Below are 18,480 nucleotides of genomic sequence, written 5' to 3'. Positions count from 1 at the left end.
GGGCTCCCGAAGGAGTATCGATCCATTCTCCAGTCTATCGGAGGATGTTTTGGTACCGTGTTGGAGTCTCCTCCTCCCTCGGTAGCCACAGTGGTCGCAGATGATGGGGTCCCCAAGTTTAGAGTGATTGTGGACACCCCTGAGACGCTTCCTGAGGAGATCCTTTTGGAGACCTTGGATGGAGGCGAACTACATCAGAGAGTTGAGGGATTTGGACTTCCAGGCTAGTGCCTCCGATGCGGACAAATGGGACTTAGCTCGAGACTACCTGAGAGGCCAGGGTAGGGATCCTCCTCAGCCTAGGCAGGAGCAGGGGGCTTCCCCTCAGCCCAGGCAGGGGCAGAGGGCTCCCCATCATCTGGCGAGGCAGTTAGATCATCAGCAGCACTCACAAACACCTTGGGTTGAGCCCTCTCAGGGGACTTTGACTAAGGTTGAACACAAGAAGCCCAGCAAGGCAGCCCTCAAGCGTTGTAGGTATTGGGCTAGGGGTCCCTCTTCCGAGTCGCAGCCTAGTCTTGGTGCGCCCTCCTCCATGCAACAGAGCTCAGGTGGTCCGTTTTCGTAGCTTCCAGGTCCCAAGCCTCCTCCAAGACAGCCTCTGCCTAGAGAGTTCTGGCGGCTAGGGCCGTGAAACTATCTTGAGATCCGTGACAGTTACCCGATGGCCATCTTCTATCGGTCGTATTGATGCCCTCTGGGCCCTGGTATGTGCCATGTAGCTTTAGTTATTGGCACTTAGGTCACCTAGTACTTTTAGTGTCTTATGACACCTAGTACTAGTGGTACCACTAGGACACTAGTGGTTCCCTTTTATTGTACTTTGTACTTTCATTTTCTTTCATAGTTGATGTGATGGCTTTCGCTCCTTGCTCCACTCTTTGCATCCTTTTGCTTCCGTGAGCAGTGGTATCAGAGCGGGCTCTACCTATTGCTCTTGTCACTCCTAGCTATCCTGAGCCCTCTACACCTTTGAGGCGGCTGTACCTTTGCTGTTTTACAGCTCCATACAGCTCGTTTTTGGCACGTGTGGGTCTCTGAGAACTTTGCAAGCACTTCCATCGTGAAGAATCTTCCTCCCGGTACTTTCTCAGGCTAGACGACTGCTCTAGAGTTGATCTACACCCTTTTCGAGGAGATTTCCAGGTTTCGGGGCTATTCTACCTGTCTTTCAGCTAGGCTCTTGTTCGTGGCAGCTCTCTTTCACATCCAGAGGCAGTTCATCGTCAAGAAGCTCCTCTACTTGCTGTTCTAGAACAGGCGACTGCTCTAGAACCAGCTTTCAGCAAGTTCGGGGCAGCTTCACACAGTTCGGGGTGCCCATGTGCCCTTGGCAACCTACCTCAGTTCAGGACACAAACAGTCCCCCAACTACATCTCGACGTGGGTGAGCAGCCCCCCTTTCATCCGTACAACTGTACGGGTCTGTTCCAGCACTGTACGATTCTGTTCCAACTGCCATTTCAGTTCAAACTACTGATAGAAGAGGCACCTATTAGTCGCACCTCTTCTAGAATAGTCGCCTATCTCCATTGACTTCCCTGCCTACATTTGGTAGTTGCTTTTCAACTCCAGCACACTATTACAGCAAGTCAACTGTTTTTTTCCCCCTGTCAAACCCTAATTTCCAGCAAGGAAATTTAGGGCTTTTGACATTCAAGCCTTCCACTTGCCCCTCCAACACTTTGGGCAAGCTTGGTAACTGAAATACTTCTGGAAATTGCAGTTTTCAGTTACATTTAGTTTCAGCACTGTCACATTGTGCCACGTCATCAAATCAAGGATTTCCAAAATTTGGGGCTTTTGTATTTAAAGCTCAATTTCAGCTGGTAATTCTGTCCCTCTACCTTGCTATTTCAATTTCCAGTCTGTTTGCTCTCTTCATCTTTGTATTTGAGCAAGAAAGGCCTCTTGTTGCCTTGAGGCCTCGTGTTGCCTCCTGGAATATTCTTTTCTTGGCTTACAGATATTTGGGACAGCCAGCACTTTGCAGTTGAAAGCCTTGAGGCTTGTGGACAGTTTTTTTGCACTTGCATTGGTTAGTTAGTGCTCTTTGCTTTGCTTTTTTTGGCACTATGGCTGGCCACAACAATGATTTGTTTGGTGTTCTCCGTGAAGATGATAAGTTGGATGGCACCAACTATCCTATGTGGTCCTACCTTATGAAGCATATTCTAGTTGCTAGAAACTTGTTTCAGGTGTTGATTTGAGGCCAGCCAATGCTCAAGTGGCTGCCCCTACTGCTGGCACTCCTCCAGGGGAGAATCTTCCTGACTCTTCTTCCTCTAGTACTCTTGTCACTACTACTACTACTCAGGATCAGATCAGATGGGACTCAGAGATGCAAATGCACACTCATGTATTGCCTTATCATGCAAGAGAATCATTATTCCACACATCCGGTCATGCAGGACAGCAAAGGATGCGTGGGATAAGCTAGCTTCTCTTTATCAGATTCGCAATGAGGCATGGGTTGCATATTTGAGAAGACAATTGTTGGAACTCAGCATGCAGGAAACTGACCCAATAGATACATATTTATCAAAGGTCAAGGACCTCATGGAGCAACTTGCAAATATTGATGAAGTGGTGCCTAATTCTCAGCTTGTTAGCACTACATTGAATGGACTGTGAGACACATATCAAGGGTTTGCTACAACCCTTAGACTTGTAGCCAATGGAAATCTTGATCACTACTCATTTGATTAGTTAGTCACTTTGCTTTTGCAGGAAGAGCAAAGTCGTGCTAATAGGCAAGCTACTATTCCTGATCATGCATTTGCTTCACATCAAAAAGGAAAAGGAAAGGCTTCCAAGCCTATGGGCAAGCCTAAATATGCGCCTAATAGTGGCAATTCCTCCAATGTATCTCAAAATACAGCAAATAAGTCAAAGAAGAAAAGATGCAACTATTGTCGCAAGTTAGGGCATGATATTTCAGAATGCAGGAAGCGCATTGCTTCGGAGAAGAAGAAAGTAGGATTGACAGTAAATGCCTCACATGCAATTGAATCCCATGAGCCAGCAGATGACACAGAGCAGATGACACAGTCCTTTTTGTAGAGGGCTCAGCTCTAAGCTCGGATACAATTAGGGAGGCCTTGGCAGTGTATTGTCTAGCTTCAGGCTCCAAGATCAACTGGACCAAATGAGTCGGCTTTCTCTCAACGACAGAGGAGGTATAGGAGATCCAGGCTTGGGGCTCAACACTAGGCTTCCGGTGGATTCCGAGGGGGCAGACAGCGAGATACATTGGTTGCCAGGTTGGCATTGATATTTCAGTAGAGCAGCAAATCTCCTCGGTCCTAGAGAGTGTTCGGCGCAAGCTTTTGTATTGGAGCTCGGCCAAACTCTCTCTTGCAGGAAGGGACTTGGTGGCTAACCAGGTCCTTCTTGCTACGGCATGGTATATAGCCTCATGCTGGTGTTTTCACAGGGGATGCATGGGACAGCTAAGGCGCTTGGTGCGCAATTTTCTTTGGGCAGGATCAGATGGCACACGTAACACCCGAGCCAGGGTAGCCTGGCAGACAATGATTTTGCCCTAGGCCCAGGGAGGATTGGGCATGATTGATTCGGAGATGCAGAGCAGAGCTCTGTTGGGCAAGTTGGTAGTGAGGGGCCTCACTGAGGTTCAGAGCCATGGAAGCTTCTTCTGTATCGCGGTCTCCTTTGAAACACCCTGCGCACGGGTGGTCAGTAGCAGCAGTCACACAGTTGACTCTTCTCGGAGGCCCCCCTTAAAGGGAAGGGCTCTCCCTTGATGCGGAGTCTCTTCAGAGTTTGGCAACGATTGGCAGGGGGTCTTATACGGGCTAGTCCTTAGTTTTTGGAGGAGTTTGCACTATAGCCTCTAATCTTGCACGCGGAGGTCTGGGATTAGGATGGTCGCATGCTAGGACAGAGGTTACACATTGGTTGGGCACAGTGGGATAGCGGCCTAGCTCGATCTTTCAAGACGTGGGCGAGACTCCTGGTTGATGATGCAAAGGTACGATTAGAGACCCTCTTACATCTTTGGGGCGTGGGCCCAAGGATGGCAGAGATTGAGGCAACTATCCCAGGGTCTTGGTGGGTGGGCCTTCGGAGTTTCACACCAACACAGTGGTTGGGCCAGTTCTCAGGGACAGGGGTACCTCTTTGGAGTCAGCTCTACCCCCTCCCTCCCATTCTCAGCCAAGCCCGGTTCTACAGTGTGGATCTTAGGTGGACTCTTGTAGTCGATCGACCCCTCTCGCATCTCATATCTGGATGTAGCTCACTGGCGCTTGTGGTTATGGGAGGGTCGTCCCCTCAGTGAGGTACAGTGGGACCCATGCGAGTGATTCTGGCCGTCCAGAGTAGGCCACTCAGAGAGAGTGGAAGAGGTGTCCTTCTCTTATACTACACGCATAGGACGCTGATTGCAGTTGGAGGCGGTAGCTTGGACTCCGTCAAGAGAGAGGCATTGGGCAGCGCAGCAGGTACCTCGAGAGGTGAGATCTAGGTTCTGGACACGCCTCATGAATTAAGGTTGCCAGGCATCTCTGGTCTTGATAAGATGGAAAACTAGGTAAGGATCCAAACCCATATCTGAAAAGACAGTGGTATCAACCTCTAATCTCGTAGTATATTGGGCACCGGAAGGCGAAATGATCCTTTGAGTTGATCTCCCGAGAGTCGCACAAGGTGTAGATGCAGCTCTCTTTGGGTATGGCCTCTACATGACAACTCTCTATACGGAGGCGGTGTGATGAGACTAGGAACTGTCCGATCGAAATCCTCATGGAATGGGGGAGGTGGATTCGTGTATACCCCGGTGGGTCGATGAAGCACTCCTCTGAGATCCGTAAGCAGTGATCTCTGTAAAAGCTGAGCTTCACAGGGAGCTTAGGGGGTGCCAACCAAGTCCTGAATGTGTGTAACCCGGATGACGTGGTTCACGTTGTGATATGTGAGCAGGATGGAGGGGGCCTCAACACTATACTGGAATGGGGGTAGCCTTTCTATGTTGAGCCCAAGGCTCTCAAACCATCTGCAAGTACGGGCATACCAACACTTCTGGTCCCCCTCTGTTGTGAGTGTGATGGAGGAGTATAAAGCCAACCAAGGAAGCTGCTTAGACAACTGTGGACATCATGATATATGCTACCTACTAACGTCATTGCTTTTTGTGACAGACACCAGTAATACCCCCTTGTACATATGTGAGTCTTCGTCATTGACGAGGCTCATTTTGAGTCCCATTGAAGCTATGCATGGATGCCGCAATGACTGAGACTGCATTGTAGAGGCTGTGGTTGATCTGTCCCCATGATAGGTATGATCTTGTGGAGACTATGGTGTCTGCTGCTGCTGAAAGAGCCTGTTGGGCTATTGGGGCTTGTGTGGGCTATCTAGAGCTGCTATGTGGACTGCAACTGTTGTGGGTGGTGCCTCTGCTAGGGTTGCATTGGGACATGCTGTTGGAGGTGAATCTACACACTGGACGGGCTGCTACTGCTGTGGGGGAGTCTGCTGCTGCTGTAGGTGAAAACCTGGAGGGACTCTCGAAGATCGTAGAGAGGAATGGGGGCTTTTATAGAAATAGGTGACTAGATGATGCTGGTCAGGTGGTCAAGTTGATTGTTGACTGGGTTGGTCAGAATTCAACTTTGATTGAAACACCAACATGTTACGTTGTAGCCGAGGTAGCATGACCTCGGAAGAATCAGTCGACATTTCCCTTAAAGGATCTATCTTTGTAATATATTTGTTTGCGCTTCATGTAAATGATCGGGAGGGAATTAATGTCAAGGTCCCAGGTGAGGGTTGATAGCACCAGACTAGGTAGATCTAAGGCTAAGGGCCTAATGCGAAGATTGTGCCTAGGGGCAAAGGATTTAATGCATCCCAAGAGAGGGGTGAAATGTTGCATTAGGAAGGCCCTATATGGATAACATGTGGCATCTAGATCTATCTAGGGAGATGGGGCTTGTTGAGGCTAGTGAGAGAAGAGAAGGAATTTCACGTATGTTTTGATATCGGAATTCTCTGTCTACTCGTTAGTTTTCAGCAAGGTTGGCTGGGTGGATTAACCATGGTGCTGCTCCCGTGATCTGCAGTAGGAATTAGATAGTTAGTGGTTACATTTGGTATCAGAGCTCAAGGCTAGAAATAGGAAGGGACGGACGAGAGAGACGAGTTGGATCGCCGAAGGATCTGAGCGCCAAATCAACGGAGAGTCCATGTGACGGGCAGATTGTGTTGATGCTGCGATGTGACGACGAACAATTGGCCTACGCATCGCTCGGCGCTGGCCTACGCAAGCTTGTCGCAGAGCGCAGGAAAGGAAGGGATCGACGAAATGGTTGATGATCATCTTGTAAGGCCCTTCGACATTGATAGTCTGGGACTGACGCAGATCAACAGAAAGCCCAAGGGAAGGTGCTAGGAGCGTGATTGCGACGGAAAGTTGGTGCTACACGCGATCTGGAGCAGACGATAGGCGTGGAGCGCTAGTCAACGAGCAGGTGGCCCATAATCAGGATTTGGGCAGCGAGCAGGTAAGCGGTGATCTGGAGCGGACGACAGGTTAGGAGTGCAGAGGCGACGCAGGACAGTCTGGTGGCCCGTAGTAACTGTGACCTGCTTCCCTGGCGCACGGATGCTCAAGATTTCGAACACCAAGCAGCCAGTACAAGAGCTGTGACTGCAGATTGGTCGCAGGAGTGTGGCTGGATCTGCATGGAACCAAGAAGTGGTGAAATCGTTGTGACCAGGGAGCTCTCTTTGACCTCCATTAGTTTCGTGTTGTTTTTTTTTCTTCTCGATTTAGTCGGGTGATGCTCTACTTTCATAGACAGGATCTTGTGAGTGATCAGCCTGCATGAGGCTTTGATGTTGTAGCAGGGACAGATTATGCTTGTGGTTATGCCTATGTGCTACAGCTTGAGTTTGTTTGCAGGAGCTTCCCTAGGATAGGGAAAAGCGCCATTTGGGATATATGCCTGTGTCAAATGCCTAGTCAGTGTGCATGTGGGATTGCAGGAATTCCCTAGTATAGGGAATTGTGTCAGACTGTTAGTACACTGAATTGTGTCAGCTTGTAAATATAGCTTTCTAGCGGTGTTTAAAAAAAAAAAAAAAATCAAAACAAAACAAAACAAAGCAAAACACCCATTGAACTAAATGAAAGCAGAAGAAGGGGCTTCCAGGAGGGACCCTGGTGAATCAGGAGTCCGGCCGACCCAGCAGGTGTCGCGCCCAGTAGCTCACACTTTATCTGGCAGGATTGCATTGCTGGAGGATGCCTTGCAACAATTGTTAGCATAGCAATTACAGGCCAATGCAGGGCAGTACGAACTTAGGAGAGCGATACATAGTATGTCTGCCAGACCCTCTCGAGAGGAGAAGGGAAAGGCTCCAATGGAACCGGAGTCTAGTGTCCATACGGTCGAGCCTAGGAAGGCTAAAGTGCCAAATATTGCCAATTACAGACCGGAAAAGTATTTTGGTCGGATGAACGACCGTAGCTCCGATGTCATTGAGACCTGGTTACACAAATGGGACGAGGCGTTTGCCACTTGTGAAATCAGAAATGACATCAAGAAGATCCGCAAGGCCACCCACATGTTTAGTGAGGCAGCGGATCGGTGGTGGATTAAACAACAAAAAGATGGTATAGCATCCACTACCTGGGAGGGGTTTAAAAGAGAGTTCAGGAAACACTTCTTACCTCCTGACGAAGCATCTCGAGCTTGGGATCAATATAGGAACCTTCGTCAGAGAAATTTATCAGTGGCAGAATACACTGATAAGTTTCGAGAGAGTGTAATGAAGGTTGACGAAGCCCTGCCTCAATCAATCCAAGTGAAAGATTTCATATTTGGATTGAATGATCGAATAAAAATGAAAGTTCGGGCTAAGTACGCGAACACGTTAGATGATGCAATAGCTATAGCCCTGAACTATGAGGATGCCAAGGGCAGCAAGCCAAGTGGGTTTGCACAGGTCGGAACCCAGTATGGGTATCCGAAGAAATCTGGGTTTAAGAAGAAATGGACTAGTAGAGGGAGTGTTTCTCAGCCGAGTGGTCAAGCCAATCAGGCGAAACTAGCTGAAACTCCTAAACCAAGTACCACCATTGGAGTGAAAAGGAAAGTAACCCCAATGGCAGCCCGGGCTTGGTCTAAGTCTCCCTTGAACCCAGAACAAAGGGAAAAAGCGAGGAGAGAAGGCTTATGTTTTGGTTGCCTTCAGCCTCATCAGTGGAAGGATTGTCCACGTAACAAAGATCGTCGGATGGCTGAGATGGTGATCTCAGAGTGCGATGTGGAGATGGAGGGAAGTCCCAGAGCGGAAGAGATGCAGATTCAGCTAGCGGGATCTTCTCGGAGGTTAGTACCTTGTTTGTCATGTGTGTCTGTTGCTAAGCTAGTAACGAGTGCACCTGATAACATCCTATCTAAGCCCGTAGCAACGGGATATACAGCCTTTAATGATACGGAGTTAATTAAAATGAAAGGGCAAGTGACCAATCATGATGTCATTGTGTTATTTGACTCGGCGTCAACTCACAATGTGATTAACTCCAAGCTCGTGAAGAGGCTGAAATTAAAGACAAGTCCATCTGACTATGCGTATACAGTCAGGATGGCAGATGGAAGTTCAACTGAAGTATGGGATCAAAGGGTTACCCAATTGGAGCTTCGAATTCAGGACTATGCTGAGAAGCTTGATTTTGAAATGACCAAGCTTGCTCATGCGGATATAGCCCTAGGTATGGCGTGGCATTCTAGGAAGAATCTAGCCATTGATTGGAAAAAGCGCGTATATCAATTCAAGATGAATGATGTGCTTTATGTCTTGTGAGGTGAAAAAGATATACCTCAGGGACCGTTGGTTTCCGTGATGGAAATCCGAAAAGCTCAAGTAGAGTTTTTATTCCTTTGCATAGCATCGGTAGAGCCGGTTGATGATTCTTCGGCTAGCACTGATGTTACGCAAAGTGGTGAGATAGCCAAGCTGGCTAATCTTATAACAGAGGAGTTCTCTGAATGTTTTAGAGATGAACTTCCTTATGGGTTACCTCCAAAGCGGAATGTTCACCATAAGATTGAACTGATTCCGAGGGCAGAACCTGTAAATAGGCCTCCCTATAGAATGAGTTTTATTGAAGAGGCGGAGGTGCGTAGACAACTGGAAGAATACCTCAAGTTGGGGCAGATTCAACCAAGTTTCTCACCTTGTGCTTTGCCAGTGATATTAAAGAAGAAAAAGGATGATACGTTTCGCCTCTGTATAGATTACAGAGCATTGAATAATATCACTGTTAAGCACAGGTATCCGATGGCTCGGATTGATGATTTGCTAGATGCATTACATGGAGCCGTGATTTTCAGCAAGATAGATCTTAAGTGTGGCTACCATCAAATCCGGATTAGAGCCGAGGATGTGCATAAAACCGCTTTCAGAAGCAGGTTTGGTCATTATGAGTTTTTGGTAATGCCCTTCGGACTTACCAATGCTCCAGCGACATTCGTCATGCTTATGAACGATTTACTACGTCCGTATATCGGAAAGTTCGTAGTATATTTTATTGATGATATATTGATATTCAATAAAAGTATTACTGAGCATCGTGTACACTTAAGAGTAGTGTTCAGTACTTTGAGGAAAGCCAGTCTTTATGTAAATAAAAAGGAAACTATACTGTGTATGGTTAGGCTTGAATATTTAGGATTCATAATTACTCTAGAGGAGGTAGAAATGGATCCGAAGAAAGTGGCTGCGATACTAACTTGGCCAATCCCTCAGAGTCTGACCGCATTATTGCGATCATTCTTGGGATTTGTCCAGTTTTATAGAAGGCATATCAAAGGATATTGCGAAATAGTATCGCCATTAACTGATCTGACCTCAGATAAAGTACCTTTTATATGGAGACAGAATCAACAAGAAAGTTTTAACACCATAAAACAAGCTGTGGTTACAGGACCGGTGTTAAAAATAGTTGATCCCCAGAAACCGTTGTTCTTGGAAACTGATGCAAGTGGCATTGCGGTAGGAGCAGTTCTCCTTCAAGAGGGAAGGCCAGTAGCCTTTGTAAGCAAGAAGCTTTCTCCCTCTCAAAGGAATTGGCCAACTCATGAATTGGAGTTGTATGCTGTTATCCATGCTTTGAAAACATGGAGGCATTATTTGTATGGTTCAGAGTTTTATGTGGATGTGGATCATGATACTCTGAAACATTTTTGTAAACAGCCTGACTTGAGGGGCCGCCAAGCTAGGTGGGCAGAGCTCATGCAGGAGTTTAATTTAACGATTCGGTACCGAAGAGGAAAAGATAATAAGGTGGCTGATGCGTTGTCTCGCATTATGCACAACCTGAGTTTCACGGTATTAGAGAGTGCTCTAATGACCGAGATTAGAGAAACTCAAAAGGTGGACGAGTTTGTTCAGAGCTTGTGGCCTGAAGCTCATGTGTTTAGCCCGGGGAAAGTGAAAATGATGACCTGGCATCCAGAAAAGGCCAAACTTATGCAAGATATACCATAAGGGATGGTATGCTAGTTAGAAATGGCAAGGTTGTAGTACCTAGTCAGAATGATCTCAGGCAGAGAGTCATTCGACAGTGCCATGATAGCCCATGTGCGGGACACCCAGGAGTCGAGAAGACATATGTTCTCGTAAAGCGAGATTTCTTTTGGCCAAAGATGAAAAAGCATATTCATGAATATGTGACACGGTGTTTCTCGTGTCAGGTAAGCAAGGCCGGGCGGGTGAAGCCACCCGGACTTTTACAGCCCTTGGAGATACCACTAGGTAAGTGGGAGAGCATTTCCATGGACTTTATTGTAGGGCTGCCTACGACACAAGCAGGGTATGATTCTATCCTTGTGGTGGTTGATCGTCTAACCAAGATGGCTCACTTCATTCCGACTAGAGAGTCTGTTAGTGGCCCGCAAGTGGCGGATTTGTTTATTAGACATATATTTCGTCTGCATGGATTGCCTAGATCCATAGTGTCAGACAGAGATGTCAGATTTACCGGTCATTTTTGGACAGCGGTATTTGAGACACTAAGGACTGAGTTGGGAATGAGTAGTGGGGATCATCCTGAGACGGATGGTCAGACGGAGAGAGTCAACCAGACTTTAGAGGATATGCTGAGGGCATATGTGTCATTGAGGCAACATACGTGGGACAAGTGGTTGCCATTGTTGGAGTTTGCCTATAATGATAGGAAACATTCCTCTACCGGGTTTAGTCCGTTTGAGCTGAACTATGGTTATAGACCAGCGAATCCAACTATAGTTGGAGTACCTCAGAAAGTGCCTAGTGCCGCGAACTTTGTAGTTCAGATGCGGGAGATGCTAGCACTTGCGAGAGCTAATATCCGCCAGGCTATGGATAGAGCCAAGGTATATGCGGATGAAAACCGGTCTATAAGAGTATTTAAGGAAGGAGAAAGAGTTTTTCTCAGAGTTCCTTCGCACTCGAAGTCGTTAACTTCAAGAGAGTGTGCTAAGTTATCACCTCGATACTGTGGGCCGTGGTTAATTCTAAAGAGAATAGGCAAGGTAGCCTATAAATTAGAATTGCCACAGGGGTGTAAGGTGCACCCGGTTTTTCATGTTTCGCGCTTAAAGAAATTTTTACATACAGGTGACTCACTAATCGAAGGTGTGGTTTTGTTTCAGGAGATAGAGGATAATGCGAGGCGCAAACCAACAAGAATCCTGGACCGAGGAACAATGCAAATACGAAATCGGAAGATACCCACGGTGTTGGTTGCATGGCATGGTCAGCCTCTATCCGAAGCTACCTGGGAATCCATATACCAGTTGCGGAGAGTGTTCCCAGATTTTATCATCGAGGACGCTGATGTCTGAAGAGGGAAGGAATGTTACGCTCTAGCCGAGGTAGCATGACCTCGGAAGAATCAGTCGACATTTCCCTTAAAGGATCTATCTTTGTAATATATTTGTTTGCGCTTCATGTAAATGATCGGGAGGGAATTAATGTCAAGGTCCTAGGTGAGGGTTGATAGCACCAGACTAGGTAGATCTAAGGCTAAGGGCCTAATGCGAAGATTGTGCCTAGGGGCAAAGGATTTAATGCATCCCAAGAGAGGGGTGAAATGTTGCATTAGGAAGGCCCTATATGGATGACATGTGGCATCTAGATCTATCTAGGGAGATGGGGCTTGTTGAGGCTAGTGAGAGAAGAGAAGGAATTTCACGTATGTTTTGATATCGGAATTCTCTGTCTACTCGTTAGTTTTCAGCAAGGTTGGCTGGGTGGATTAACCATGGTGCTGCTCCCGTGATCTGCAGTATAAATTAGATAGTTAGTGGTTACACAACAGGTTGACTTTTTGACTGAAAATGTCAACTTTACATTTTTGGATCTTCATGTTTTGTTGACGTCTGTAATGCTGGATCTGTCCTGCTGTGTTGCTGATGTGGCAGCATGTAAAGAAATATGACATGGGATGTGGATGCCAATGACATATACTGACTCATTATCTTTTTCTCCACATTTATGTTAGTCTATGAATGTTTTGGAGATGTAAGTACCAATGTAGTTTTCATTCAAATGATGATCTAGATGTATCTCCAAGTAATCTTGTTCAAATAGTGCTCTTGGTTTTTGTAGACTTGTATCTCCCATCATGAAAGTCGTAGTTATGAGTGGTTCACTTCTAACCCATGTAAGCTTACATATTGAAGGTATACTTTGGTGTTTCGACTCTTAAAGAAGCTACATCAATGGAAGGTTCTACGGTCACGAACGAACAACAAGAGGTATAGATAAATGCTTCTGCTGTTGCACTTTTATAACTATTCTGAATATATCTAGTATATAAATGTATGCTAAAAAACTTATTATCATTGCGATTTGTAATCCACTATCACAAAAACCACTTTGTTTTGTGAGGCGAAGGACCTCATGTTTGGGGTTAACAATTGGAGGTAACTCACTGTGAGTTTTACCCCAGTGCCTACCTAGAGAAGGCTATGAATCCCTATCTTTGCTTTAGAGGATTAGGTTTGCACATACTACGAGATAAGAACGCTAAATACATTGTCTTAGATACTTTGGGTGAAGGGTAGCCATGCTGCTAAGGGCTATGCTCAGCAGCATGGCATTGACTTTGAGGAGACTTTTGCTCCCACTTCGAGGATCACATTCGCATTGTTATTTCCTTTGCCGCCCACTTTCATTGGCAGATACATCAGCTTGATATTAAGACAGCTGTCCTTCATGGGCATTTCCAGGAAGAGGTCTATGTTTTCCAACCTCCTGGCTTTGAGGTTGAAGGTTCTGAAAGCAAGGTCTGCGGCTTGAAAAAGGCACTCTATGGATTGAAGCATGCACCTTGGGCTTGGTATTCGAGAATTCATTCTCATTTGCTCACACTTGGCTTTCAGAACAGCCCTACAGAGGCTACCCTTTACTTCCGCAAGCGTGGGACAGATTTGCTGATTTTAGTCCTTTATGTGGATGACATGCTTGTAACTGGGACACATGCTCAGCAAATTGCAGATTTTAAAATTGTTTTGCAGCAGACATTTGCTATGTCTGATCTTGGTCTTCTGCACTACTATCTAGGCATTCAATTTGCTAGCAGTGAGGGGGGCATTTTGATGTCACAATCCAAGTACATTGGACATCTTTTGCAGCGTTTTCAGTTTGAGGATTGCAAGCCAGTATCCACACCATTAGAGACTGGTTTTCACTTCTCTTCTGAGGATGGCAGCGGTACATGTGATGTCACTCTCTATCAGTAGGTAGTTGGTTGTTTGATTTACGTATGCCATATGAGACCTGATCTACAGTATGCTGTCTCACAGTTGAGCAGATATATGCACAGCCCATCTATGCACCATTGGCATGCCGTGATGCATGTTTTCAGATATCTTAAAGGCACTCAACATTTAGGCCTTCTTTATGGGGCTGATACTTCGCTTGTCATGCATGGGTTCACTGATAGTGATTGGGCTGGTTGTTCTGACACTCGTGTGTCACATAGTGGCAACTGTTTTATGCTTGGTACTTCTTGTGTTTCTTGGTTCAGCAAGAAGCAGAGTACAGTTGCTACTTCTAGCTGTGAAGCTGAGTACAAAGCGGCTTTTACAGCTACAGTGGAGTGTGTTTGGCTTCGGAAGCTGCTTGCAGATCTTTGTGCATGTCAGACTGCTCCTACCGTCATCTTCATTGATAGTTAGAGTGCTTTGGCTGTCGCACGGAATCTAGTTTTCCATGCTCGCACAAAGCACATTGAGGTTCACTATCACTATGTCAGAGAGCGATTATCAACAGGTGATATTGAGTTGTCTTATGTTCCCACTGAAGACAACTTGGCAGATCTTTTTACGAAGGCTCTACCTCCACCTAAGTTTGAGGCTTTTCGGCAAGCTTTAAACTTAGTACCTTTTGTAACTTGATCTGTTGTACTTTGTACAGTCATAGGTTGCTTTATCCTACGGGACGAACATGTACAACCATGACACTAGATATTTAGGTATCATGAGTCATGTTGAGGATACTTCAGCCCATACCATGGAGGGGGGTTTGTAGGCTATCTCATGGGCTATCCATAGATGCCACTTATACCTTGAGCCTCCACACTTCGGTTTTGTTATGTTGGCTCTCCCTTGAGCCTCCACACTTCAGTTTTGCAGCAATCTATTATAGCAACTCGTTTTTCTCCATTGTGCTTCCATTTTTGAGCTTCCATTGCTTCCAACACCCAATAGCTAGGTGGCGCATTGCCCACACCAAATAGCATGCATATGTCCTTTAGGGTGTTACAAACGTTGTTTTTCTCAGATCTTCTTCTACGATGTGAATCTGGATGTCCTGAGTACCCATTGCATATACTATACCTTTCATGTACAGCCACGTGATCTAAAATCTCATCTTTGAAACGAAGTGCATGAAAATGCTCTTTCTGCAAGCATTCAATGGATACGTTGATAAGGAAAAAATGGAAAGACAACCAGGAATTATGTACTTCACCACGTCAGATAGGTGAGACTTCATAGGGATTAGCTGCAATGTGGGCTCGTAGATGATGAGCTTATGAACCAGGTTCCAGAGCAGATATCTAGAGCACACAAATAACAAGTCAATCTCCCACACAATCTGACTAGAACACACATACAGGAACACACAGACTCTTTGAAAGAGGGGAAAGACTACACAGCCCGAAACAGACTGAACTTAGAACTGAACTTCCCCCAAAAAAAACTCAGAAGACAGTCAGCCTCAGAATACTATGAACCCACAGCCCACTGCTCAATGGCCAACAAGACCCCCAAGCATAACCTTTGTGTGCATTCTTCTGTAATCATTGCTTTGCTCACTCCCAGGTAGTTAGCATTTAACACTGCCCAATCATGAGTACACAACTTGAGGCAACGGTCAGCCTATGACCCTCGTGCCCACAAGCTGTCCAAAAGAAGAACTAGCGGGTACAATCATCTGTAAACCTGCAGGTACGTTCACCGTACAAGCAGCCGTACAATCATACGTACGATAGCAGGTACTTACACCCCGTACAACCATGCACAGTAGTCCGTACAGCCTGCATTCAATGACGATCATCCTCCGTACAGCTCGTAGAAGACATCTTTAATGACCCAAAGTGCCCGTACAGCCTGCAATCAAGGCACCATACTACCAGCCCGTACCAATCAGCAATTAAGCCCCGTACAAACTTGTACTGCAGCCCGTACAAGCCCACGCTTGAGATTCTATACCAGCCCGTACGTAGAATTTAATGCCCGTCTGTACGTCGCCGTATCAGCAGCATTAGCTGGCATTCAATTGCTCCTCCTGTACACGGTCCCCTGCATCAGCCCGTACAAAGCCCGTACGGCTCTTTCCAGCCCTCAACCCACGCACATCACCCGATACAAGGCTACCCTTAGGCATCTTCCATACCTCCAGCAAGCATTCTTTCTTGCACGATCCTGCTCACCTCAGCCACTCCCCCTGAACTTCTCCGTTCTCCTCCCCTTCTTTTCGTGATCATCTTCCGTGTGCCCATGAACTCCTTCCCGAATCCTCCTGCAAGCTGTCACTTTCATCTACGTCCAGCTCGTCGACTAGAAGCATCCCTTCATCCATCACGTAGCCACCTTTGGATGAGCAGGATGCCTTCCTAATCAGTCCAGCCACCTCAGCCTAATTTGCCACCTCATCAGTGACATTCTACCACTCTCAAGACATTTCCCCCAAATCACGTTAAATGCACATTTGGGACCTTTAGTCACACAATTTCCACACACATTAGCATGCACATTAAAGCTTGCATGGACCCCTGTACACACACATAAAAAGCCCCTTGACATGAGCAGCAAAACATATCCAATTCCCGTAACATGCAAGTGCACATTGATTCGGGAAAATATAAAAAAAACCCTTCATGACTTGACTTTACATGACCCCAAAAACATTTCACTTGACCACACACTAGACACCCTTGCTCTGGAAGTCTGGTACAACCACATTGTATTTCATCATTTCCCATGAAGTCCCTGCAAAACATACTTTATTATCTCAAAAAAATATACATCAGTCCATCATGCTTGTGAAAAAAAAATCCACAAATGCCAAAAGCCCACACCTACCCTAGATGTGTACAACTATGTGCCTACCCACAGCTATATACCGTGCTAAAAAACTCGATACAGATTTTATCCTATCATTTTGCCCATCCCCAAGTCTGCAGACGTTCATGTCTTGCAGATAGAGGGATATAAGATTTGCATTTCTTCAGAGATATCCTCATCCATGAGGTCTTCCGGCTTATCTGGTTTCATTACAGCAGGTCCACAGCCGCCCACACTCATGATCCTATGAAAGTATTTCTTTAGTCTGAAGCCATTAACTCTATTCTTTTACATGACCCCAAAAACATTTCACTTGACCACACACTAGACACCCTTGCTCTGGAAGTCTGGTACAACCACATTGCATTTCATCATTTCCCATGAAGTCCCTGCAAAACATACTTTATTATCTCAAAAAAATATACATTAGTCCATCATGCTTGTGAAAGAAAAATCCACAAATGCCAAAAGCTTACACCTACCCTAGATGTGTACAACTATGTGCCTACCCACATCTATATACAGTGCTAAAAAACTCGATACAAATTTTATCCTATCATTTTGCCCATCCCCAAGTCTGCAGATATTCATGTCTTGCAGATAGAGGGATATAAGATTTGCATTTCTTCAGAGATATCCTCATCCATGAGGTCTTCCGGCTTATCTGGTTTCATCACAGCAGGTCCACAGCCGCCCACACTCATGATCCTATGAAAGTCTGAAGCCTTTAACTCTATTCTTATGCTGCTGACCATCCAAATCCTCAAGTTGATATGATCCATTTTTGAATTTCTTCGTCATACGAAAAGGTCCATCCCATTTGGTCACAAATTTCTTCTTGAAGGTAGAATCCAGACTACTGTTGTATCTCAAAACTAGATCACCCTCCTTGATTTTCTTATCCCTGAATTTCCTGTTTGCTCTCTTCTGATTCTCCTCTTGAACTAAAGCATAATGTTCCACTGCCTTTTGTCTATCTAGTTGTACTTCCTACAAATCCAATAACCGGTTCTGGAAAGTAGAATTCGAATCCTCATTTATCTTCATTAACATCTGTAATGCAGGAATTTGTACTTCTAAGGGCAACAGAGCTTCTTTCCCATAAACAAGATGAAATGGTGAAAACTGGGTGCCTTCTTTTACTGCAACTCTGTAAGCCCATAAAGCCCAGTGCAAAGCAAGATCCCACTCCTTCTCATAGGTTCTCATGATCTTTCCCATGATATTAGTACACAAACCATTAAATTTTTCATTCATCCCATTACATTGAGGGTAATACGGACTTGCATATCTGTGTTTAATCCTGAGCTTACCACATAATAAATCCATCATTTCACTCCTGAAACCTGGACCTCTATCAGAAAGCAACTCCAGTGGTACACCAAATCTACAGCAGATATCCTCATACACAAACTTACATACAGATTTTGCATTGACAGCCCGTACTGCTCGTGCTTCAGCCCATCTCGTCAAACGATCCACAGCTATCAGCATATAATAATTTCCCCCGGCTGTCATGGGTAGAGGACCGATGGCATCTATTCCCCATTTCTCGAAAATATCATAAGCAAGTATGATATTTCTGAGTTCTGGATGTAAGATCCTCTTACTCATTTGCAGACACTGTAGGCATGACTTGCACCAATGTCTTATGTCTCTCTGGAGGGAATTCTTCTGAGCACCAGATCAGCCCCTTTCATGTAAAGAACATCATCTACCAGACAATAATAAGTTCAGCTTTTAATAAATCTACGTTTTCTTTGTTTTGGAACTTCTTCAGGCACTTTACCAGTTAATAGGAAGCTTTCCTCACAAGCTAATGTCTCCCTTCCTTTGTATAAGGGTTCCCGCACTCCTACTGCATCAACATAGGCTGCTGTAATTTCCTGCGCAG

The 18,480-nt window shown here is 45.7% G+C and overlaps 1 protein-coding gene across 2 annotated transcripts in view; it reads left to right on the top strand.

Annotated features, from left to right (window-relative positions):
• LOC147885756 (GDT1-like protein 1, chloroplastic) overlaps positions 1 to 18,480 on the top strand; it is a 135,568-nt gene that overhangs the window by 45,455 nt on the left and 71,633 nt on the right. For both annotated transcript variants that reach the window (XM_087396921.1, XM_087396922.1), the window contains exon 7: positions 12,696 to 12,770. In XM_087396921.1, the coding sequence (XP_087253047.1) occupies positions 12,696 to 12,770 (75 nt within the window). The remainder of the gene's footprint in view (positions 1 to 12,695; positions 12,771 to 18,480) is intronic.

The sequence above is a fragment of the Dipteris shenzhenensis genome, chromosome 25 (assembly GCF_047967505.1).
Source record: "Dipteris shenzhenensis isolate YYH24624 ecotype China chromosome 25, Dip_SZ_1.0, whole genome shotgun sequence".
Taxonomy (NCBI): Eukaryota; Viridiplantae; Streptophyta; class Polypodiopsida; order Gleicheniales; family Dipteridaceae; genus Dipteris; species Dipteris shenzhenensis.
Note: the sequence above shows the minus strand (reverse complement) of the source record. Positions and strands in the feature narration are given on the sequence as shown.